The sequence below is a fragment of the Podarcis muralis genome, chromosome 14 (assembly GCF_964188315.1).
Source record: "Podarcis muralis chromosome 14, rPodMur119.hap1.1, whole genome shotgun sequence".
NCBI classification, from domain to species: Eukaryota; Metazoa; Chordata; class Lepidosauria; order Squamata; family Lacertidae; genus Podarcis; species Podarcis muralis.
The window spans coordinates 49,140,751-49,165,836 of NC_135668.1; the positions used below are offsets into that span (position 1 = coordinate 49,140,751).

Below are 25,086 nucleotides of genomic sequence, written 5' to 3' on the forward strand. Positions count from 1 at the left end.
GTCAGGTATCTGAACAGCCAGAGTTTGCCCTCTTCCTTACTGCCTTGCTTATATTTTGCTGGTAGGCAGCAACCATTTTTGGGCAGAAACCATGCAAGGAAGGAGGGAGATCAGACAAATCAGGTTTCCCTTTGTCTCTCTTTGGTTGGCTTCAGCCATTTCTGGGGGGGAAACCAAGCAGGGCGCGGGGAGAGAGACTGGACAAATGGATTCAAAATGTTCCCTTAGGGAATAATGGAAATTGACAGCTCTTTATGCGAACGCTCGCCTAACGAGTGATTACATTCAGAAAGCAGGACCTGTGTGTACTCATTTGGCAGCACAAGGCATCCTCTGTCCTAGTTCTGTGCAGAAGGAGGAACTGGTGCCATAATAATGGTCAGGATGAGGACCCTAGGAAGCCTGGAGCAGCCAGGCACAGTCCTCCAACTCTCGTTGCAATTGCTCCTAGTCTAGCTGCCTTCTGGACAGCTCCTTTCCTGTTTTGTATCAGGTCCTTTGGCTTCTGATTCTGCTAGACAGTTCCCCTGGAATGGGGACACCAACAAGCAGACCCTGCCACCGCCCCCCCCCCCAAGAAGATTTTCATTTCCTTCTACTGTACCTGTATTTCAGTACATTTTCAGCAAGGTTTTCTCCGGTGGTCCAGGAATGGATGGGGCAACAGAAGTGATCTCCTGTCGCGGTAAAAACAAAGAGCTATTTAATGCAAGTGGTTTTCATTTTAAAAAATAAGCATCAATTTAAACTATCTAGTAAGTCGGTAGGGACAAACAGCAAAGGAAAAAACACTTTTTGAAAGCTGGATTGCTCCTATCCTCAGGACAAATTGATCCTTGGATAGCACTGTGATAGTATTGTTTTTATTTTGTTTTCAAAAGAAGATCCCTTTCAGAGGAATCACTGTATTCACATGGGTTTGTAGCCAATCTGTCCTCTGATCATGTCCAGAGTGCTTTTTCTTTTCTGATGGGAAATGGGGGTTTTTTAATCAGAAAAAGAAAAGAACTCTGCGCGTGATCAGAGGTTGCTGGCTTTAAGTGGCAGAATTTTTGAAATCTCTGGCACAAGTCTGTGATCCAGTGTTAACACCAAAGGATCAATGTGTTCCTCTAAATGCCTCTGTTCTCCCTTCCCCCAGTTAACCAGAGAGAGAAAGAAGCAGATAAGGGGAAGCAATAAAGGGGCGCCATCTTCGAACCACAATACCTCAAGGACCCCTTCTTCCCATATGAACCTACCCGGACCCTGAGATCATCTTCTGAGGCCCTCCTTTGTGAGCCTCCTCCTCGAGAGGTCTGGAGGGTGGCAACACGAGAACGGGGCCTTCTCTGCAGTGGCTCCCCATCTGTGGAATGCTCTCCCCAGGGAAGTTTGCCTGGCACCTTCATTATTTACATTTCTTTTTAACCAGGCCTTTGGTTGATCCAATTTACATCCTATGCCCTTTTAAAATGTGGGTTTTTTGGGGGGGGCTATTGGGTTGTGGTTTTATTTTTGTTGGGTGTGGTTTTGTATCTTGATTTTATTCTGTGAACCGCCCTGAGAGACCCCTGTGTATATAAATTCAAATACTAATACTAATAATAATACAGTGGTACCTCGGGTTAAGTACTTAATTCATTCCGGAGGTCCGTTCTTAACCTGAAGCACCACTTTAGCTAATGGGGCCTCCTGCTTCCACCGTGCTGCCGGAGCACGATTTCTGTTCTCATCCTGAAGCAAAGTTCTTAACCCAAGGTACTATTTCGGGGTTAGCAGAGTCTGTAACCTGAAGCGTTTGTAACCTGAAGCGTATGTAACCCGAGGTACCACTGTAATAATAATATTTGGGGAAGGGGTGTAGGTCGGTGGTAGTGCATCTGCTTTGCATGAAGAATGTCCCAGGTTCAGTCTTCAACATCTCCAGGTGGGGCTGCGAATGTCCCATCTGAAACCTTGGAGAGCTGCTGCCAATCAGTGTAGACAATATTGAGCTAGATCAGGGACGTCCAGCAAGCTCCTTTTCCTTTGCTTTAGCGTAAGAGGATCCGGCCCTGGCCCCTCCCTCCATTTTTGCATTATCTCTGGAACGTAAGATGGAGTTTTTGCTGTGAAGCAGATTGCTCCTAGTGAGCAACTAATCCCCCTCCCCTTTCATTGTTGCCAGAATTCCCCCAAAACAGAACTCTCGCCCCTGAACCCCAATAAAACGGGGATAGATCACTTCCAGTTTTTAATTCTGTGAGTAGATCGCAGTCTCCTGGAAGTTGGCCACCCCTGAGTTAGATGAATCAAGGGCCTGACTCATTATAAATAGGGGTGGGTGATTCTGAATTCTTCTTTTTCTTCAGCCCTCCTGAAAATTCACCAGAATTTTAGTGCAAATTTCTCCCAGTGTAGACACGTTTGCAATACAATATTCCCTAATATAATGCATCTTTGTATTTTATTATTTTTTGCTAATATATGTGTGTTTTTATGCACATACGCATTTTCGTAAACATTACCTGGCTGGGAACCAGCATTGCAATATCCAGGGAAGTGTGAGTTTCAAAGGATAGGACCTTGTTTCTCCCTCATTGCTAGGCATAAGGCAGCCTCCTAGGTTCCCATTAGGCCGAAAGAGACAATGGGGCTGAGCTCAGTGCCTTAGACAGGGCTATCACCTCCCTGTCCTCATAATCCAAGCCTATTTCTTGATTCCTGGATAACCAGGGCTCTCACCATTGAAACAGTAAACGTCCAGGGCCATGTTGACTCTGTCGCGGCTGGTTTCCCACTCCAGGAGGGTGGGTGGGTAGGCCCGGGCGCCTTCAGCACCGTCCTGGGCCTGAGCCATGGCTTGCATGAGCTTGTGCTGGCAGATGGGCTTGTAGCCGTCAAAAGCGTAGTCAGAAACAAATCTGCAGGGGAGGAAAAACAGAGATCCTGGGAGAATAAATAAGCCAAGCGGGGAGCAGAGCCTGGTGCTAGGATCCTGCACCTTCAGGCAGGGCCCACGGCTCCCGACCACACAATTATGCTGGCTAGGTGTGATGGGAGTTGTAGTTCAAAACATCTGGAGGGCACCAGGTTGGAGAAGGATGGTACGTAGACAATACTGAGCTAGATTGGCCAAGTCTGAACTGAAGCCTAAAATCACTATCTGTGTGCCCCTTCCTTGTGTGTCCCCTTTCTGACAGGTCTGGAGGGTGGCAACATGAGTACGGGGCCTTTTCTGTGGTGGCTCCCCATTTGTGGAGCGCTTTCCCCAGGAAGACTTGCCTGGCACCTTCATTACATTTCCTTAAATGTAATGGCAAAATGGCAAAAAAATGTAATGCCAGGCAAAATCTTTCCTCTATAAGCAGGCCTTTGGCCTTTAACTATCTGTGGTGAATCGGGATGTTTTTAACATATTTCTTTTCCCTATTGATTTTAATGTATCTATGTGGGGTTGTTTGTTTGTTTGTTTGTTTGTTTGTTTGAATAATAGAATCATGGAATTGTAGAGTCAGAAAGGGACCCCGAGTGTCATCTCGTCCAACCCTCTGCAGTGTAGGAATTATCAACGAGATAATACACAACAGATGGCCATCCGACCGCTACTTAAAACCCTCCAAGGAAGGAGAGTTCAAGCGACTAACAGATTTAATCAATCATGATAAATAAATAAAATAAATAAATCAGAAGCGTGCTCAAATGTAACATGGAGCAGGGCTTTCAGTGTGGCTCCCCTGTTCTGTGGAACATAACCCCGGCTGAGATATGTTGGGAGCCCACTAGAAGCTAGTACCTTCTAGGAACAACTGAATATATTTTTATTCCGACAAGCTTTTCCAGCTGAATGACAAGTTCATACCCTCCAACATGTCTTCGACGAAAGACAACAAGCAGGACCTGAGTGCAAGAGTACTCTCCCCAACTATGATTGATTTCTAGCAGCTGGTATTCAGGGCCATAATGTAAGGTTACCAGATTTTTTTTCAATGAATCTGGGGACACTTTTCAACTTCAATGGATTTTGTATGGGGACTGATCTGCGTTGTATTTTTCGCTTCATAAGACACACCCGACCATAAGACGCACCTACTTTTTAGAGGAGGAAAATATTCTGCACAGAGCATATAATCATAGAATCATAGAGTTGGAATAGACCACAAGGGCCACCGAGTCCAACCCCCTGCCAAGCAGGAAACACCATTAGAGCACTCCTGACATATGGTTGTCAAGCCTCTGCTTAAAGACCTCCAAAGAAGGAGACTCCACCACACTCCTTGGCAGCAAATTCCACTGTCGAACAGCTCTCACTGTCAGGAAGTTCTTCCTAATGTTTAGGTGGAATCTTCTTTCTTGTAGTTTGGATCCATTGCTCCGTGTCCGCTTCGCTGGAGCAGCAGAAAACAACCTTTCTCCCTCCTCTATATGACATCCTTTTATATATTTGAACATGGCTATCATATCACCCCTTAACCTCCTCTTCTCCAGGCTAAAGCAAGCAAAGCGAGAGCCGCTGACATGGCTTCTGTCCTGCTCTGCGCAGCTCTCGCTTTGCTTGCCCATCCCTCCTCCCGCCTCACTGTAAAGCACAGCAACGCCGGAGCAAGAAGAGGAGGAGGAGACACTGGGACAGGTGCTTTGCTTGCTTTACAGCGAGGTGGGAGGAGGGCCAGATGGGAGCCATGGCTCCCGTCCGTCCCTCTTCCCGCCTCGCTGTAAAGCCAGCAGAGCAAGAGCCGCTGACACACTCTCTGCTGCTCTTACTTTAAAGCAAGAAAAGCGAGAGCTGCGCAGAGCTTTACAGCGAGCAACGGACAGGAGCCATGGCTCCGAATTCAGAGGCATCCCTCAGCTTGCGACTGCAGCGGCAGCCAAGGGATCCCTCTGCCGTCCAGTACATTTGCTCCATAAGACGCACAGAAATTGCCCCTTATTTTTAAGGAGGAAAAAAGTGTGTCTTATGGAGTAGAAAATACGGTAAATCTGGGGACTCTCCCTGGGAAACGGGGACGTCTGGTAACCTTAGCAGAATGCCTTCCACACTGGAGGCAGACCTCAGCCAATGCACCCAGTAGCCTTCTTCTCTTCCTCTCCCTGCTCTTCCCAGCCAGTGCCACTCACTTCAGCAAGTATTTATCCAGGCTGTGGGAAGGGGCAAAGGCACTGAAGGCGGAGGCCAACAGGAGCCAGCCCCGTTCCTCGTTGTTGACGTTGGTGTTGCGCCACACTTGGTTGGCGATCTGGGCCAGGATCTCGTCTCGCAGGCTTGGGATCGACAGCCCCTTCTGCACGATGTAGTTCCCGAAGAGGACCTCCTGTGTGCCGTTGAGGCGGGGGTCGCCCATGAAGCGGAGGATCTGCCAGGGAGAGAGGACGTGACCAGAAACACACACCCCACATGCCACAACAGAACCGCCACCCTCTTCCTCCCTCTCCTTGTGAGGGTCATTAAAGGCTGAGATTTTGGATCAGAGGTGCTGCAATTTATATATATATATATATACAGTGGTACCTTGGGTTACACACGCTTCAGGTTACATACGCTTCAGGTTACATATGAGTCACGTGTTTGCCCATGTGGCTCATCGGAAGTGGAAACAAGTCTGCTCTACTAACCCAGAAATTGTACCTCGGGTTAAGAACTTTGCTTCAGGATGAGAACAGAAATTGCGCAGCCGCTGCTGCACAGCAGCAGCAGCAGCAGGAGGCCCCATTAGCTAAAGTGGTGCTTCAGGTTAAGAACAGTTTCAGGTTAAGAACAGACCTCCAAAACGAATTAAGTATGTAACCAGAGGTACCACTGTATATATATTATTATAGAATTCTTGGTGTACCAAAACACGTGTGTTGTCTCTTTTTTCAAGTTGTGTTTTCTACAATTCAGTTTCATCTGGTGTGAGGCATTAGTGTTACATACAATGTTAGGTTAGGAAGAAAAGAGGGGGAGGGAAAGGTGAGTGGGGTGGGGTCGGGTGGTTATGTTTCTAGTCTTCTATTAAGTGTATGTGTGGGGTTTTGTGTCAGCGTTACTTGTATGGGTTCTCTTACAATTTGAGCACTTCAGTTTCCTCCAAGAAGAAGTTCAGAACACTCTTTTGGAATTCCTATCCAGAAACAATTCCAGAAGTACAGAACTGAAACCCTGATAAGACACAAGATGCAGTCAGCCTGCATCTTACTTTCAAAATATTATTACTGTTGTTATTTATTTCCCCCCACTTTTTCCTACCCCATCTTTTCCTTTCTTCTTTACCCCACCTCTGATTTCCTCTCCATTCTTATGTTCTTATGTTAACCTCACATCACCCTATGAAAAATGTAGCTCGACAAACCTTTCTGATTATATATGCTCTTTACAGTACTCTGATGTATTTTACTATGGTTTATGCATAGCTTAGTGACTTTATTATGTGCAACATTTAATTACGACAGTTGTATCATTTATTTATCTATCATTGTTTTGGGTTAGAAAGGATGGGCTGAAAGCTCCCAAACTCCAGCTTAAAACTCTGGGGTAGAATTCACTGTGGTCTAGAGCAGTGTTTCCCAACCTTTTTTGGGCAAAGGCACACTTGTTTCATGAAAAAAATCTCGAGGCACACCACCATGCCAGATGGGGAAAGGTCACTTTTTACTTATGTAAAAAAAAAATAAAAAAATAGTAACAGCATAGAAGGTAATGGTTAGGCTAGCATCCCTCTTCCAAATATGCTAGGTTTTTATTTGCAGGGACTGTTCTACATGGGAAAGCATTCAGCACTGTCATTCTCCCATCTGCCATCTGAATTGGTACTATTCTGGGTCAACTTACTCTGCTGCATGTGTAGATGAAAATGGCACCAAGTGTGGGGGAGGGGGCAGAACAGGTTTCAGATACAGGATATTAAGCATACACGTACTTCAGATTGAACTGGTTGCTTGCTTTGCAAGTTTTCATTTCCCAAATGACTGCCTTGGCAAGCGCAATACCTACCAGGCTCAACGCCGGTCTCGCGCTGCCGCTTCCCGCGCTCTCAAGGACCCGGGAGGAGGAAGGCGTGAAGGGAATCCCGAAGGCGCAAAAACCTCGCGCAGGCGCAGGCCTTCCGCCTGCGACAGCCCAGTAGGCCAGCCAAAGCGAGCGGCGATGGGATGTGGGAGGGAGCTCGCTCGCCACCCCGCGTGTGCCTATGTGGGGCACGTTACAGCCCCGTGACGTCAGCGCCACGCAGGCAGCCAGGCAGGCAGACGGCGAGAGCCCCGCGCTGGGCGGCCTCTCCTCGCCGCCGCCGCCCCGCCTCTCGCCGCCCGACTCGCCCGCCTCCCTCCAGGCAACATCTCGCGGCACACTAGTGTGCCGCGGAACACCGGTTGGGAAACACTGGTCTAGAGGAGTCTTATACTTCTGTGGAGGGGGGAGTAGAAAGTTATGAAAGCCTTAGTTTATATTCGTTTGTTGTTAATGTTTCTTTTTTTCCTCTACGTGCGTACTGCCTGTTTTTGTTGTTCAATAAATAAATAATAAATACCATGGGGGACATTGTTTTTTCTTTGTTACTATGTTATGCATTTTTGTGTTTTTATATTGCCAGCTGCCCTGTGATCCTCAGATGAAGAGTGGTATAGGAATTTTAATAGTATTACTACTACTACTACTACTACTACTACTACTATTACTACTATTACAATAAGCCTGAGGTTCTCATCATTCCTTACTCTGCAGTCTTAAAGCTCTTGCATGCAAATGGGTCAGAATTGGCTCTCATATACATGATGTAACAGAAACTACTGAGAAATTATGAGTCTTAACTAGCTCATTGAACATAGATGCATTTTTACAGACTCCTTGCTCCAGCATCTTTGTACGTGTTACTTGGCTGTAGAATTGCATTGCAAAATTTGGAGATGTGCAAATCCAGAGATTTCCAAATGGCTGTTTTTCAATTTTGCATATCGTTCTGGTGAATTATGTAGGTTCATGTTTGCATGCGAACTGAGCCATATTTCTTCCCTATCCCTCTCCTCCGCTGGTACGATGACACAGACACTCACACTCCTTATTTGATCAGGAAGATTCCTCTTCACCTACCAGTTTGAAAAGGGAGACCGCTTCTCCTCTCAGGCTCTCGTCTATCATTGTCAGTGAGGATGCCAGAGTCCTTGTCAGCATCCCAAAGAGTGGCTCCTGAGGGACAAGAGTGGAAGTGAATGTTAACTATGTCTGCACTTTCTGGCCTCTGACGTTGGACCAGAGACCAAGGGCCACTGAGAAGCTGCTCCTGCCCTCTCCCAGGAAGAAACTCATGGCAAAGGGGAGGCCAGCCTTGCCCCAGCCGTCAATCAGAGAGGAAGCACTGCAGGGAGTTTGCTTCGCCCCTCCATTCTAGACATTTGCTGGGTAACTAAAAAGTAGGACCTGAGTTTGCTCCCTCCCTCTCCCCCAATTCATTTTCCATTTATGCCACGACTTTCAGATTGTAAGCCTGAGGGCAGGGCTCATCTTCGCAGTGATTGTTGTAAGCTTTTTCAGTCAAAGAGCAGGGGGAAATGCTTTTAAGTAAGAACAGCTGCCTTGCTTCACTGATTAGCTACGTATTTTGGCAGAGCCACAAAAGCAGGTCAAGGGAAGGACCAGTTTATTCTTTTGACAAGAATGACGGTGTGCTCAAGCCACCAACTAGAAGAGTTGCCACTTTTTATCTGGGCAAAAAAGATCTCCGGTATCAGGACTGGGGAATGGCTGTGTCAGGACCACACCCTGAAGCAGATGAGACCTCCTTATAGAAGGAATACTTTACTGCTGACTCCAGTTACAAAGGCTGAGGATACTGAAGAGGCCAGAGACCATCTTGGCTGTGATTCCTAGAAGATCTGATCTCTGCCTTGCAAGCCTTTTCCACCTGGCCTAGGAGGGCAGGGCCCTGACTGACTCCAGCTACAAAAGCTGAGTCTTCTGGCCTGGGGTATTGTTTAGTGGGAGGTTGTTGTTGGGGCAGGGGGTTGCTTCTGTTATTGATAATAATTCTTTGTTTCTTTATTTTTAGATCTTATTATAATTTATGGTTTTTTGTGGAACTCGATCAGTTTTGTTGTGTCCTTTTTGAGCTGTTTTATTTATTGTTTATGACTACTTTTGTAACTATATCACTCTTTTTATGTTGTAAGCCACCTTGAATATGGTTTTAACTATGGAAAGGTGGCATGCAAATAAAACGACTAATATCATCATTATTATTTAAGGTTATAGCCAGTCTTTCTCCAAAGTAGGGATTCAAAGTAGCTTGCAGCATTTAAAAACAACATTCTAAAATACAAAGTAGTAAAAACAAACCAGTTAAAAACAGTAATTAAAATACATCAGAATACATCTACAGCCAGTAATTAAAAGACAGTTTACTCTGACAGCAGCCTAGTAATTCTGCACTTTCAATTTTCATCATCCGCACCTTAATTTTCAAAGGCCTGTATTTGGACAGAGGGGGCTTAACAAACCCTGAAACTGCCAACCCAGAAGTCACCTCTTGGGTGGGCTGTCTGCAGAATCAAGAGACTTGTTGGCCCCCAACTGACATCTCAGCTCCAAATCCTCCACTCCCAGGCCCCAGGAATAGAGATAGCAAGGAACCCAAGCTGAACCTCAAACAAGAGGGTCTTGTGCATTTCTGATAGCACAAGGTCTTCCATCTATGAAGCCTACTCAGGAGGAGGATGTTAATTTGGGGGTCCAATCAACATTAGCATTTATCTGACAATTCCCGCCCAGTGCACCACTGCTTCAAACTTTTTAGCTTTGGGTGAGCACGTTGATTAAATCTGGAAATTAGCAGAGGAAACAAGAACCACGTCACTCTCCTGATCGGGGCCCTGGGGCTGCTCAAGGAAGCACAAGCAGCTTACAACCAGGCAGCAGGAGCAACTATTAGAACATTATGTTTGCTGCCTGGCAGTTGCTGAAGCAACAGCTCCTGCTAGCAAGCCCCTTGCGGTGTCCTTCTGACTCCCCTGCTGCTTCAGGCACACCTTGCCTTGACCTTTTGCCTTGCTGGACAGCTCTTCCAGCCACACCACCCAGCACTGGCAGGAACTGGACATTCTACCTGACTGAGGTAGAATTCTACCTGTGACGCGGCAGCTAAAAAAGCCAATGCAATTCTGGGCTGCATCAATAGGAGTATAGCATCTAGATCAAGGGAAGTGATAGTGCCACTGTATTCTGCTCTGGTCAGACCTCACCTGGAGTACTGTGTCCAGTTCTGGGCACCACAGTTCAAGAAGGACACTGACAAACTGGAACGTGTCCAGAGGAGGGCAACCAAAATGGTCAAAGGCCTGGAAACGATGCCTTATGAGGAACGGCTAAGGGAGCTGGGCATGTTTAGCCTGGAGAAGAGGAGCTTAAGGGGTGATATGATAGCCATGTTCAAATATATAAAAGGATGTCATATAGAGGAGGGAGAAAGGTTGTTTTCTGCTGCTCCAGAGAAGCGGACACGGAGCAATGGATCCAAACTACAAGAAAGAAGATTCCACCTAAACATTAGGAAGAACTTCCTGACAGTAAGAGCTGTTTGACAGTGGAATTTGCTGCCAAGGAGTGTGGTGGAGTCTCCTTCTTTGGAGGTCTTTAAGCAGAGGCTTGACAACCATATGTCAGGAGTGCTCTGATGGTGTTTCCTGCTTGGCAGGGGGTTGGACTCGATGACCCTTGTGGTCTATTCCAACTCTATGATTCTATGAGAATGTGAACGTTGCCGTCACTTGCCCTAGACATATAAGAAACACAATGCACACACCCAAACCCTTACCTTGAAGTGGGTCTGCACATACTTGCTCATAGGGTAATTGTTGATGTCAAGGGGCAGAGTGAATTGGGGGTCCGCCTGTAGCTTTGGAGGGGGGATGGGAGTGACACAGTCTTCATTGATCTGCTTGTGAACTGCCGGAAACAGAGAGGAAAGAGATGTGCAGAATTCCCACATTATAAATGAGAGGACTGGCTCATAAAGGTAAAGGACCCCTGGATGGTTAAGTCCAATCAAAGGCAACTATGGGGTTGTGGCACTCATCTTGCTGAGGGAGCTGGCATTTGTCCACAGACAGCTTTCTGGGTCATGTGGCCAGCATGACTAAACTGCTACTGGTGCACGGAGGACAGTGACGAGTGCCAGCGTGCACGGAAATGCCATTTACCTTCCCGCCTCAGCAGTACCTATTTATCTACTTGCACTGGTGTGCTTTCAAACTGCTAGGTTGGCAGGAGCTGAGACAGAGCAACGGGAGCTCACCCTGTTGTGGGGCTTTGATCTGCCAACCTTCCGATTGGCAAGCCCAAGGGGCTCCGTGGTTTAGACCACAGCGCTACTCACGTCCCCTCTCATAAAACCCTAAGAAGCAGGGGTATTGTTATGGGGAAAGAGGAATTGATTATTAAACCACCCAGGGAATTGTAGATCAGTGAGGAGAACAGGGAGGTGTCTTTCAGCACCCTTAACAAACTACACTTCCCTGAATTCTTTGGGGGAAGCTGTGACTGCTTAAAGTACTTAGAATGGATGGGGCAGATGGAGCCCTAATATCCCTGTAGCCTGACAGGCAGGATTTTGCATGGAGTAGAAACCCTGTACGGCTCGTTTTGTGACAGTCTCCCCACATACTCATCCATCACTTGATGTGGGGTTAAGAATTGCTCATCATATATATATGATCTGAAGAATTGCTCATCATATATATATGATCTGTGTATCTGAAGAAGTGTGCATGCACACGAAAGCTCATACCAAGAACTAACTTAGTTGGTCTTTAAGGTGCTACTGGAAGGAATTTTTTTTGTTTCATCATATATAGGCAGGGTTGGATGGGTTTAAGCCTTCTATTGCAAAGATACCTATTATGGTGAGACAGTGGCGTAGTGTGGGTTGTCAGCACCCGGGGCAAGGCAAGTAATTTGCGCCCCCTAACCCGTGGATTTGCGCCCCCTAACCTGTGGATTTGCGCCCCCTAACCCATGGATTTGCCCTAACCCCAGATGTTGTGCCTGGTGCGGCTGGCCCCCCCTGCACCCCCCACGCTACGCCACTGCGGTGAGATACCTTCAACGGATCTCAAGCAAAGGTTCTGGAATATCCCAGAGGAAATTAAAGGCCAGTTGTCCACCTTGCCACCGGTTTGGATTAACTCCCCCTAGAGGAAGGATCCCAGCAATTGTATTAGCGTACCAGCCACGGTGTTTAAGAGTCCAACCAACTCTGCAGGCACTTCCAGGTTTGCAACTCTCATCACTTCCCGTCTGCTCAGTACCTGGTGGGACCCAGAGAAATAGAGAGTCACTCTTAGACCTCTTCGCTTAGCACAATAATGAGTTTATGGCATTATTCAGACTCATTGGTCAGACCACATCTGGAGTACTGTGTCCAGTTTTGGATGTCACAATTTAAGAAGGATATTAACAAGCTGGAAGGTGTGCAGAGGAGGGCAACCAAGATGATCAAAGGTCTGGGAACCAAGCCTTATGAGGAATGGTTGAGGGAGCTGGGTATGTTTAGCCTGGGAAAGGGGCGAGTAAGAGGAGATATGATAGTCATCTTCAAATATCTAAAGGATTTCACATGGATGGTGCAGCAAACTTGTTTTCTTCTGTTCCGGAGGGTGGGACGCGAACCAATGGATTCAAGTTATAAGAAATAAGATTCTGACTAAATATCAAGAAAAAAAGCCTATAAGCAACAACGCCTGATAAAACATTGGAAAACAGAGTGTGTCTGAATAGGACCTTAACCTGAGGTCAGAATGGGCAGAACTGCAGAGCTCTGTATGCTTTCTTGTTTCTTCCTGGGGCCGGACGGAACAGCAATCATTGTATTATGCAAAATTACTATATTTGCATGGAGAATTCGGTTCTTTTCAAAGTGCCAAGCACACACATTCTTGTGTGTGTTCAGAATCTACTTCAGCCGAGCAACTACTCCAATCCATGCCTGGCATGAGGGCAGTGCCCACCATGTTACCTGTTCATTTTTTTTCCTCTCCTCCTCAGCTCTCCGGCGCTCCTCTTCCTTTCTCTGAAAGCAGAGGGCATTTCCATGGTCAGTGAAGCACTTAGCCCAAATCCAACACTTTCCTGGGAAAGTGCAAGGCATTTTGGAGCCTGGGCGCAAAACCCACAATCTCATAACAATTTTGACTGGTGACTATTTGCATGTCCACCACTTGATTCAGACTCTCTTGCCTCCCTTCATTTTGAAAGCCCATGAGTGGAAGCCATAGCAATTCAGTAAGAACTAGAGAGCCTTTGCTAGATCAGGCCAAAGGCCCATCTATTCCATTCCTCTGCTCCCATCGTGGCCCACCAGAGGCCCCTGAGAAGCCCACAAGCAGGATATAAGCACAGGAATGCTCTCCAGCAAACTGGCATTTAGAGGCGTACTGACTCTGACAGTAGAGGGAGAGCACAGAGATGCTGCGGATTGGACCTCGAGCATCACGCACAGCAGCCGCTCTGCCACTCAGCCACGGCCCTTCCATGCAGTTGTCAAAGTGCCAAGAGATTCTTAGCAGGCTTTCTTGCTACAAATGAGTATTTATCACGCTGCTGCCAAAGGTGTGTTGACCTTCTGCGCCGAAGGTAGGGCTAGTCGCCTGCGTTTAAAAACGTCTGCAGGCAGCTGCAATGCCACAAGTGGCCTTTCATGCCTCTGCTCCTAACCCCTGCATCACTCTACCTGGGAAACCTTACCCTGCCATGACTCACTGCTTCTTCGTCCCCATCCACCTGGAAGCGGACGCTCTTCATGGTGTCCGTTGGGCTGCTGCCTCTGTGCCTGAGCGCTGGGGCATGTGCCAGCTATAACCCTGTCTGCCAGGCAGCTGCTCCAGTTACCGTTGTTTGCTTATGGATACGGCTGAGTCACGCGTTAACCCTTCACATGAAACTGACACTCAGCATCCCCTCTGTAAAGCTAGGGATGGGCGAATGCACCGGTTTGGGTTTTCCATTTTTCCAGTCTTAAGATCAGTTCTCCACATTTTCACATCACTTTGCAAAAAAATAGTTGCTGCTGCTTTTAAGACTTCATGGAAACCCACCAGCATTTTAGCACAGATTTCTCCGATTTCAACAAATCCCACTGGGAAAACGCTTATGTCCATGCGGAGATGGCAGTATTGAATCAGTAGCTCGTGTGCTTTTAGCTTGCACTCTTTATAAAAGATTTGAGTTTATTGCCCCTCTACCATACCAGGTCGCTCAACCATTGCTACTGTGTCCTTTCTCCTAGCAGATCAAGATAACCAGGTGACAGCAAAAACTGCCACATTTTTCGCAGGGGCAATTAGAACAAGATCTATCTGATCATTGATGTAAACCTCTAGAATACATTTTGTATAGTTAAGTATTTACCTCTATCTTCAGTACATTTTATTTTATTGCTATGGCTAACAGCTGATGCCAATGAAGATTCTTCTTATTCTGATTCTCCTAATGTACACATTTTTGCATGCAATTTTACCCAATAAGCACATTCTTTGCAAAACAAATCCACCTAACGAAAAGGCATATTTGCATGTTACTTTCACTAACGTACACATTTTTAGGCACGCTTTACAGAAGCATGTGCATTTTTGTACATGTTATTTGGCTGGAGAACTGCACGGCACATTTTGAAAGACGGCTGTGTCGCAGTTCATAGATTGTTTTGGAAAGGGCAAATTTTGTAAGTTAAAATGCAAGCTGAATCTAATCTCTTCCCCATCCCTAGGCAAGGCTCAGTGCCCCATCCGTGGTGGCTGGCGCCCATTAGAACTGGTATGGATGAAGGCAGGGAGACCAATGATAGGTGGAACCAGTGCCAATGACAGGCAGCTCCCTCCTCCCAATTGGTTGTAAGTGATAAGGCGGACTGGGCCCCATTCACCCTAATGGTCCAGCCTCCAGTGCACCTCATGCAAGTGCTGAAACCCAGATGAAAATATGAGAGACCATCAGCTAGTAATACAGAGACCCCCCTCAACTACTGCATGCTTCTCTTATCTGGTCCTCCACCATCTCCCTTCAACCTCTTTGCTTCTACCCACATCAGGACAGGTATCCTTAAGGGCCAACCAAGAGGTCACAAAACAGTGCGAACTAATAAAGGCATCGTGCTAATATGGAATGTGGCGTTTTTCTTGGGGGCCAATACGGCTTCCTTTTATTTTCACTTTTTCACTTCTTCCTAACACCTCTCTCGTTGCTCTGACTAAGGTTGAGGGGAAATGATCCCTGATTCCCGAAACAAGACATGAACCAAAACACAACAATCCTTCGAAATTTGCACTTCTCTGAATTTTGCAATGTCGTTCTCCTACTCAAAAAAAAGTGAACAAGGTGCATTCCAGCTAAACATCAGGAAGAAATTTCTGACAGTAAGAACTGTTCAACAGTGGGAGGCTGTGGACTTCACTGGAAGTTTAAATCTGCACTGGAAGATTTAATTTTTGAAAACCCAACAATGAAAAATTGTAAGTTTATAAAAAGCACAATATACCTGCATCTCATCAATTAAGGGTGGGGCAGGGATACAGCAGGCTTTCAGAGTCTCCTGCCAGACAGGTAACACAGGTTTGGATCTATTCATTCGGGGATAGCGGGGCATCTTTGTGAGTCTAAACTGCTTCAAACAATCAAGCCAAGCCAAGCTGCTGCCCTTATTATGCAAACCTCTGAACAACTGGAGGTGGGGTGAGGAGGATGTGCATTACGTGACGCTTAGACACAAAATGCAATGTTTAAAATTGGATGGAGCACACAGGTGAAATTGCACATTCAACTCAGCCCAGATTCCCCATTTAACGGCAGGAAGAGAGAATGCAGTTGCACTCAAGTCCTGCTGGCAGGTGTCCCGTTCGTCTCATTTTGCCTGCTACAAAATCCCCTTCCCTTGCCACCCTCCAGGCTCCCACACCTTCTCTACCAGTGCCCAGACAAGACGGGACTCACCTTAAGGTATCTCCTGCGATTCACATAGATGCGTACCAGGCACCTGACCTTGATGAGGGTTCGACGCAGCCTCCGGTACCTTTGCCTGCAGGACGGGAAACCCCCCGGTACGGAGGTGGGAAAGATCACACCCAGCCTCAACAACACTTTCTCCTACCCAAGGCAAAAAACCAAAATAAAAGACGATAACGGACAAACAGACCAGACACAAATGGCACACGTTTAACATGCAGAGGAAACAGGCAAATCAAAATTCAGATGCTGAGACACACCTAGTGTTCTTCACCTGTCAGTTTGTCAATCACCTGTTGTCAAGATGACATCAGGTAGTGCTGTGCTTTGCAGCCTGATGGGACTTCAAAGAGCAGTGAAGGTCTGTTTGCAAAAGGGCTTTCAAACAGCCCCACACTCCCCTTTGAAGTAGCACCCAGCAGAACTGCTGCCTGATGAACAGAGTCCTACTCTCTGCAGGGAACTTCGCAGGATTCAACCTCTGATCATCAGCTGGTGAGCAGGGGCTAAATCCTGCGGAGTAGGTTGGGCCAAATGCTGGTTGGACCAATGCAGAATTGAACGCCAACCTCCCACAGGTCACTGGTGTCACCTGATTGGCAGGTGGACGTGGTTTTTAAAAAGGCTTTGTGGTCGAACCCCGTGATGGGCCGAGGCTGACCCACTGGCCAGTGGCTCCCTGTCCCTAGCCTCGTGTTGCGCAGTGTAAGATGTGATGTCATTACGCTGCCTATTCCTCTGCCCCAACAATCCATCGTGCAAGGCAGGGGTGGGGATGACGTATGAAGATGCGAGGTTACTCCACGTGCGCCATGTCAGACATAACCACAATGGCGATGGCTGATGCTGGCCGATGTTCTCACACACCCTCCCCAAGCGCACACAGATGCCTGTCCTCCTCTATCTCTAGCGCGGAGAGCATGTTGCAGCTGTGCACCTGACAAGATAGCCTCGGGCCCGCGCCTGGAAGAGGATGATCTTGTGGCGGAGGGCGAAGAAGCGTTTCTTGATCAAGAAGCCGCGCGTGTACCGCTGCAGCGTTAGAGCTGCCATGTGGACAATCCGTTCTCGCTTCCCTTCCAAGTGCTGGTAGACATTCTCCTTCATGAAGAGCTGGGGTGAGGAGGGGGAGGGGAGCATCAGAATAACTCATTAATTAATTAATTGCACTTTCCTCCAAGGTGATCAAGGGTGGCGTACACAGTCCTCCCTCTCCTGATTCTTTCTCACAACAACCCTGTGAGGTGGATTAGGCCGAGAAGCAGCTTCCAAGGTAACCCAGTGAGCTTCACAGCTGAAGTGTGGATTTGAACCCTGGTCTCTCCTAGGTCCTAGTCCAGTGCTCTCAAGGGGCTGCCCTTGAGACTGACCCAGAAACTCCAGCGGGTGCAGAATGCTGCAGCAAGACTCCTTACGAGGTCTTCGCTGCGAGATCACATTCACCCGGTGCTATACCAGCTGCACTGGCTCCCGGTGGAGTACAGGATCAGGTTTAAGGTGCTGGTTTTAACCTTTAAAGCCCTATACTGCTTAGGACCCTCGTACCTACGGGACCGCCTCTCCTGGTATGCCCCACAGAGAAACTTACGGTCTTCAAATAAAAACATCTTGAAGGTCCCAGGCCACAGAGAAGTTAGGCTGGCCTCAACTAGAGCCAGGGCTTTTTTGGCTGTGGCGCCGATCTGGTGGAACACTCTTGTCACAAGAGACCAGGGCCCTGTGGGACTTGACATCTTTCCGCAGGGCCTGCAAGACAGAGCTGTTCCACCAGGCCTTTGGCCAGGGCACAGCCTGACTCCCTCCCTCGGCAATCTTCGCGGAGCTCTGGCCCAATGGTTGCCAGTGGCTTGAATTAATTAATTTTTATAATGAATGATTTTAGAATGTTGTTTATGCTGTACTTTTGTACTGTTTTATTGTTGTTAGCCGCCCTGAGCCCGGCTTCGGCTGGGGAGGGCGGGATATAAATAAAATTTTTTATTATTATTATTATTATTATTATTATTATTATTATTATTATTATTAACCAACCCACTGCGGCGTCTCTGGGTGGCTGCTACCCACACCCAACTTTCCTTGGCATTCAGTTATTCATGACATTTATACAACAGCTTTCCCGTCAAAGCACTTGAGGGGCAGGAGGACCAACTTCAATAAAATATTGGGGGCCCCAAGTAAGCCCTGCCCTGTATAATTGATCACATGATGAAGTGCACGCACACCATTTGACTGGCAATGCCCATCAATTGGGGGGCACCCTCCTCAAATATTTTATTTTGGGGGGGCTGAAGACCCCTTGGCCCCTAGGAGTTGGCTCCTACACTGGGGGGTAGTTTCTGTTTTACAATAACACATTACAATCTAAGAGACATCATGTGAAAGTAATAAACAGGAATGGCAAAGAAGAAGAGCCAAACAAATCCATTCAGGTAGGCCCCACGAGAATACCACAGACTTTTTCATACTGTTTTGTGATGAGGTCAGTGGTAATGGGCAAGCGGAATAATCACAATCATTTATTACTCATACCTTGCCCCTCTGACTGGGTTGCCCCAGCCACCCTGAGCGGCTTCCAACAGAATATAAGAAAACACAAGATACAGCAAGCATTAAAAGCTTCCCTACCAAGGGCTGTCTTCAGATGTCTATGGAAGGTTGCATAATTGTTTATCTCTTGGACATCTGATGGGAGAGGCAGTTCTTTGGCCTAATGGGAGTTGGTCCAAGCCCAGAGGCAGAGATAGCACCCAGGGGTGGGGTGAGCACCCCAGGGGGGTGGGGGTGATGTCACGCCCCCAGGGATGACACCCAGGGCGGGTTGCACCAACCGCACCCCCTTCCTTCGCCAGTGTCCAAGCCTTGCTGGTGGAAGGGGCTTAGGTATCTCATTTCTCCCTCAGATGCAACCAAGTGGAATGGCTACAGATGGAGACACTTCTGAGAGAGGAGGAGCTCTGTGGCAGTTAGCTCTCCCAGCCTGGCCAATGGATGTGGCCTTGCTGCCTCCCCTCTCCCTCAGATGCAGGCAGGTGAACTGTCCATTCACCTTGGTCAGCTGAGAGGTGGAGAGACCCCATGGCTCATCACCCCAAGACAGAAAATCCAGGGGTGGGAATTTCCACGCTCCAAGCTGCCCAACAGTTACTTACAACCATGATTATCAAGGAAAATGGTGGCTGTACCTTGGTGGCTCCAATGCAGTACATATCAGGGGTGGCTGCGCATAGCTTCTTCAGCACTACCGCACTGTTCCACGCATCAGGGATCATGCCTTGTTTGATATCAACAAGGCAGCGGTACCTAAAGAGACAGGCTGAGGGTGTGATTAGGTGCCCTCCAACTGTTGCCGGACTATAACTCCCATCATCCCTCATCCTTGGCTATGCTGGCTGGGGCTTATGGGAGTCAAAGTCCAAAAATCCTTTCTATATACAGTGGTACCTTGGGTTACATACGCTTCAGATTACAGACGCTTCAGGTTACATACGCTTCAGGTTACAGACTCCGCTAACCCAGAAATAGTGCTTCAGGTTAAGAACTTTGCTTCAGAATGAGAACAGAAATTGTGCTCCGGCGGCACGGCAGCAACAGGAGGCCCCATTAGCTAAAGTGGTGCTTCAGGTTAAGAACAGTTTCAGGTTAAGTACGGACCTCCAGAACGAATTAAGTACTTAATCCAAGGTACCACTGTACAGTTTTATTTTTCCTTCTCACCCAACAAAGGATACTAAGATAGTGCCACAACTGAACAAAAAGTCAATTGCCACCCTGGTCAGCTTATGGAACAGGGGCGAACACAGCAGGAAAGCGTTTTGGGCTGGCTCTGCTAATAAGCATGTGGTTAGGGGAGCCCTGGTAGACAATGTATACCTGGGACACTAAATAAAGCTTTTGACAAAGTCCTTCCCCACCAAAGGCTCCCGGGCAAAATTAGCAAGAATACTGCAGCCAAGCCTGCCTGTCAGAGCCTGAAACTGCTCTTCCCCTTCCTTGCCTTCCTGGGTCAGAGCCCTTGTTGACCATACCTTTCAATGAACGTTTGGAAGGGGATGCGAACGGGAAAGCCCTCTTTGCGGATGCGGATGGTCTCCAGAATTCCCGAGTACCGCAGCTGGCTGCTGACTACGTCCGGCTCAAAAAGTCCTGGCTTCTGGTTGAGGAAGAGCGAAGGAGAGCATTGGATAGGATAGTAAATGAGCTGACTGATTCAGGATTCATATCGTGATAGGAGAAACGAGCCTGACAGAGTGTGAGAGAGGAGTTCTCTGGACGACTCAAGACCACTGGGTTTTCAGGCCAGAAGAAGCACCATTTAGTGACAGGCCTTCCTTTACCTGTGATGGATGACTCGGCATCCATCAATTTCTGGATGACTCAGCAGGTGCCAAAATACTATTGAGGAGACAATTGGAAGGAAATGAGTGGGGGTTATGGAAGGGCAGTAGAAGGAGAAATAGTTTAGAGACCATAAGGCAGCATTGTAGAAGCTGCGGTTCTACAGGAGAAGCTGCAAGGAGGGAGAGGCTTGGCTGCAGCTGTGTTGGCACTGCAAGTGGGTGGGGTGATAGTGAAGCCATTAAATGTCATGATCAAAATTTCCTGCACTGCAGGGGATTGTACCAGATGACCCTACCATTCTATGAAAACGCTCTTGAGGGAGGGCCATAATTCAGTGGTAGAGCACCTGCTTTTGCATGCAAAAGGTCTCAAGTTCAACCCCTGGCAGTTCCAGGAAGGGCTAAGAAAGACTTCTGCCTGAAATCCTGCAGAGCTGCTGCCAGTCAGTGACAGCAACATTGAGCTATATGGACCAGCAGCCTGACTCTGCAAAAAGGCCACTTCCTATGTCCCTTTCCCCTTAGGACACAGCAAGTCCATACCTTCTTATTGTTGGGTTTGATGCAGCGGACGAAGAAAGGGTTACATCTGCAGAAGAAGGAAAAAACACACGTACGATGGGACTATAAAATTTCTTCATCCTGAAAGTGGTGCATATTGAATGGAATTGCCAGCTATTGGCATAAAGGAAGAAGCTCCCACTGGCACGAATGGGAAATATCCTGCTCATGCAAACAGCAGGTTCAGGACCCCCTTGCTCCCCCCCACAACTAGCCATGGTCCCGATCCAGGTCATGGGTCAATTAAAAAACCACCCGCATACAGTATCAAAATCACCGCTGCTTCACTACGGGAAGCAACAAATGTGCAAAGGACCTAAATCTATTCCTTGCCACCTCTAGGGAAGGGCTGCAGCTTAGTGGGAGAGCGCCAGCTTTGCACGCAGGTTAAAGCCTCAGCATCTCCAGGTAGAAATGGGAATGTCTCCTGTCTGAAACCACAGAGAGCTGCTGCCAGACAGTACGGACCATTCTGGACTAGCTGTACCAATGTTCTGCTTTGACAGGAGGCAGTTCTGTCCCTTTATACAAAACCTGTAACACTGAGGACTAGAATCTTACTTAATTTTCAGGGGAAGGATCTTAGCTCAATGCAGGTTCAATCCCTGGCACTTCCAGGCAGGACTGGGAGAAAACACCATCTGAAATCCTGGACAGCTGCTGTGTGTCAGTGTTAGACATTGCTAAGCTTCTGACGTTCCTATGTCATTGACTATAGCTCAATGACTTTGCTTTGCAAACAAGAGGTGCCAGGTTCAATCCCTGACATCTCCAGGCAGGGCTGGAAGAGAACCCGGAACAGAGGGTTTTGGACTCCCTTGCCTGCCAGCCTGCCAGGGTCCTGATCCAGTTCATGGGCCCTCCATGTCGGCAATTTGAAAAGCTATTTACACAGTGCTTCCCCTATACCTTCCTCACCTCTCCATTTTATCCACGAGGTCCGAAAGCGACTGCTGGAATTTCGCTGCCACCGTGTGGGACTTAAATTTCCGCCTGCTGGTGCTGCTTCTCCCCATCATGGTCTTCTGCTGAGCTATCAGCTGGGCATGGCTGTAGAACAGGTTGGCCACCATCTGGGGCAAGAGCAGAGGAGACATTTTGTAGGGGGCATTTTGGGAGCCGGTGGGACATTCGCAACTCATTCCGTTTTGATCCAGCTCTCCCTGCATGGAGGATGTTTGCTGGGGGATCTTGGGCAAGCCACTCTCTGCCAGCCTAACCTACCTCGCATGGCTGTCGTGAGGATGAAATGAGAACAGGGATAGATTATAAGGATGGATGGATCTGTCCGTCTTAGTTTCTTCCCCCCACCCCATCTTAAATTTCAGTTCGCCCCATTTCAAGATCAGACTGTGATTTTTTTTATATAAAAAAAGTTTGCATGAACATTGGCACTCATTTTCCTGTGCATTTCTCCTGATAAACCTGTGTTTATACACCATTCGGTCTAGCAGGTGCAATTAGCAAGCAATTTTCCTCAGTACACTGCAATAAAGTAGTACAGTGCAGTATTTCTAGGCATTTATTCCCCTGCATACACACATTTTGGGGGCTGGAAAACTGCACTGCAAGGTTAGGAGAAGTGTGACTTTCAAAGGATAAGCTATGCTCTGATCCTCATACTCGTCTGGAAAGTATTAATTAAACAGGTTAGCATTAGAATCAGTGCTGTATTGGACGGATTCCTTCCCCATCCCTAGGTGAGAATAGTGTAGACCAGGAGTGGTTGAGAGGTCTGATATTTCTCCCCTACCTAATACCTCATCTATTTTTGCAGCTGGGTCATATATATATATATATATATATATATATATATATATATACACACACAAATACACGGAAGCCACCCCTGGGGAGTGCAGAGACATTAAAACCTCTCCATCCAGCACTGTACCTTGATGGGCATGCAAATCTGCCCCTCCCTGGTCATCGGATTCATAATTTGATGAGCACAGAGATGGCAGTAAGTTTCCTTAAGCTAATATACACAGATCAGCTGAGCAGAGAGACCTAGGTGTGTGGGTTTGTGTGTGCATGAGTGCAAGTCTGTGTGTGAGAGTTGGCCATAGCCAATTTTGGCCATACCTACCCCTGGTGTGGGGTCCCTGAATGGATCAGCCAATATGCCCCTCAGGACAAAAAATGTTCAATCACCCGGATGTACACCAGCCCTGCAGAGTAGGTTATGCAGAGAGATAGTGACTGCTCCAAGGTCAATCACTGAAGCCAGGAATGACCTTTAATTATCACCCATTTAGACAACCTGTAACTGCAAGTCCCCATTCCTATGCTCCCCCACCACTGTTGGAAGTGCAACAGCAGAGATCATTCTGTGTGTAACTTAAGGGTTAATTCAATTAGTGTTAAAGTCAATGAGCAGGGGGGGGGGGGACAGGTGGAGGTGTTGCTTAACAACCAGGCAGCGGGGCATAAGCCTTGCTGAGGTAACTTGTGCTCTGATTTGCTGTGTAATTTATGGGTTAATTCAGTTAGGGTTAAAGTCACAGAGACAAGAAGAGGGATGGGTGGAGGTGTTGCTTAGCAACCAGGCAGCGTGGCATGATGCTTGCTGAGGTAACTCATACTCTCATTGGCTGTGCAGTTGTGAGGAAGCTTTTTCCTTCCTGTTTGTGTTGTTGTATGTCTTCCCGCTATGAACAAGGCCTGAATTAAGAAAGACATTACCTCTATGTTTATTTCTCTTCATATTATGTGGTTGTTGTTTTGTTAGTTCAATTAACCCAGTTAAGTTTTATCAGTCTTTTTTCTCTCTGGACTCCATCTGTATTATTTGGATGACGCTACTAACAACAGCCACACCACACTGCTTCGCCCTACTCTTCCAAACACAGAAGCCATCAGATTCACTGGAGCCAGCCGACCTGAGGCCATCCCAAAACACCTACTTTGATTTTGCTGTTGACAAAAAGCTCCAGGACGTCCAGGCGAACCTGATCGTAGTTTTTATCCAAGAACTTGTGTACCTGCAGTGGGGTTAAGAAATGCATTATATTTTCTGAGCCAAAATATAGTCTATGTGTGCAGCACCTCTCCATTCAAAGCAGGGAGAAGTCTGGCCCAGGCGCCCTTACTTTCTGTGCTACGTGGGGCTGAAACGGCTGCCCTGATAATAACTGCTCCTCAGTGCCACCCTGATCTTGGCAGGGCCAGCTGATGCAATGCCTAGGCAGGCTGGAGCTGCAGCCCAGATGGTGCTGTGAAGGCACAGAGCACAGTCTGCCAGGCTTGCAGTGGAAACAGGGTGACAGTGGCATAGGAGGGGCTGGAGGCTGGGGGTCCCGGGCACCAAGCACCTTATGTGTGCAGAATGTACCCTGTTCTTCCTCTTTGTGTTGCTCCTTCCCAACCACCCGGTGTCTCACCTGGTAGGTGACTTTGCCAGCATAGTGCTTGATGGAGAATTCAGGTAGCGGCATCTTCGGTTTGGAGTAAAGCGGGTTGGCGCCGTGGTGGTAATGACACTTCTGGAGAAATGTGTGATCCGTGGCCTGGCAAGGCGGAGAAATAACTGGGTCAGACTAGCAGTGCCCCATGTCGTCCACCCAGTGGACGACATTCAAGTTCACCATTGCTGCAAACACTTTCCATTTTAGGCCAGTGGCGTCTACCATTGGGACAGACGAGGCATACTTTCTGAGTGTGAAAGAGGAAGAATTGGCCACCTTCTAGAGCCAAACACCATGGTTCTGCACGAGTCCCTCAGCTGCTTGAGCCCAGAATGGTGACTCAAACAGAGATGCAAGGGTCAGACTCTTTTAAAGACAGGCCATTACGCTGTGCCTTTGCACTGAGAGTCATTGAATGATCCAACCACAGTATTTATGAAGACATGAAACATTGGCCAGTGCTTGCTTCCAGAAATTCTGGTGTTTTCATTCCAAGGGTCTTTGAGCATAGAAAGAGTGTCACCCCCTCAAAGGGGGTTAATTGCTTCCCTTGCCTCCATAAATGAATACATGGGGAAGGTGCTTCTGAGCAAAAGCAGTTAGTTGTCATCCTGCGACTAGAACAGACTTAAAAAAAAAAATTATGCATGGATTCTATGCAGCACCAAGTGGTACCTGAGGGAAACTGCTCTGGTCATCCAGGATCCTTAAAATCCCATAAGGCCTTTGGGCAATGAGGTCAATGCAAGGCTGGTTGTCATTGAAAGGTATTTCTCTCCACTCAAGATGCTCCCGGATATATTCCTCCTGAATACAGAATGTATTTATTAGTTAGATTTGTATCTGCTGCCCCTCC

The 25,086-nt window shown here is 47.5% G+C and overlaps 1 protein-coding gene across 1 annotated transcript in view; it reads right to left on the reverse strand.

Moving 5' to 3' along the window:
- Positions 1–25,086, reverse strand: part of MYO15A (myosin XVA) — a 103,686-nt gene that overhangs the window by 47,557 nt on the left and 31,043 nt on the right. Inside the window, exons 15-30 of the mRNA XM_077918666.1 lie at positions 24,906–25,037; positions 24,207–24,332; positions 23,730–23,807; positions 21,742–21,896; positions 20,806–20,851; positions 19,951–20,075; positions 19,108–19,225; positions 16,863–17,038; positions 15,914–15,998; positions 12,945–12,998; positions 12,156–12,237; positions 10,746–10,876; positions 8,030–8,125; positions 5,083–5,318; positions 2,707–2,885; positions 605–677 (exon numbers count right to left, since the gene is read on the reverse strand). Coding sequence (XP_077774792.1) covers positions 605–677; positions 2,707–2,885; positions 5,083–5,318; positions 8,030–8,125; positions 10,746–10,876; positions 12,156–12,237; positions 12,945–12,998; positions 15,914–15,998; positions 16,863–17,038; positions 19,108–19,225; positions 19,951–20,075; positions 20,806–20,851; positions 21,742–21,896; positions 23,730–23,807; positions 24,207–24,332; positions 24,906–25,037 — 1,892 coding nt within the window. The remainder of the gene's footprint in view (positions 1–604; positions 678–2,706; positions 2,886–5,082; positions 5,319–8,029; positions 8,126–10,745; positions 10,877–12,155; positions 12,238–12,944; positions 12,999–15,913; positions 15,999–16,862; positions 17,039–19,107; positions 19,226–19,950; positions 20,076–20,805; positions 20,852–21,741; positions 21,897–23,729; positions 23,808–24,206; positions 24,333–24,905; positions 25,038–25,086) is intronic.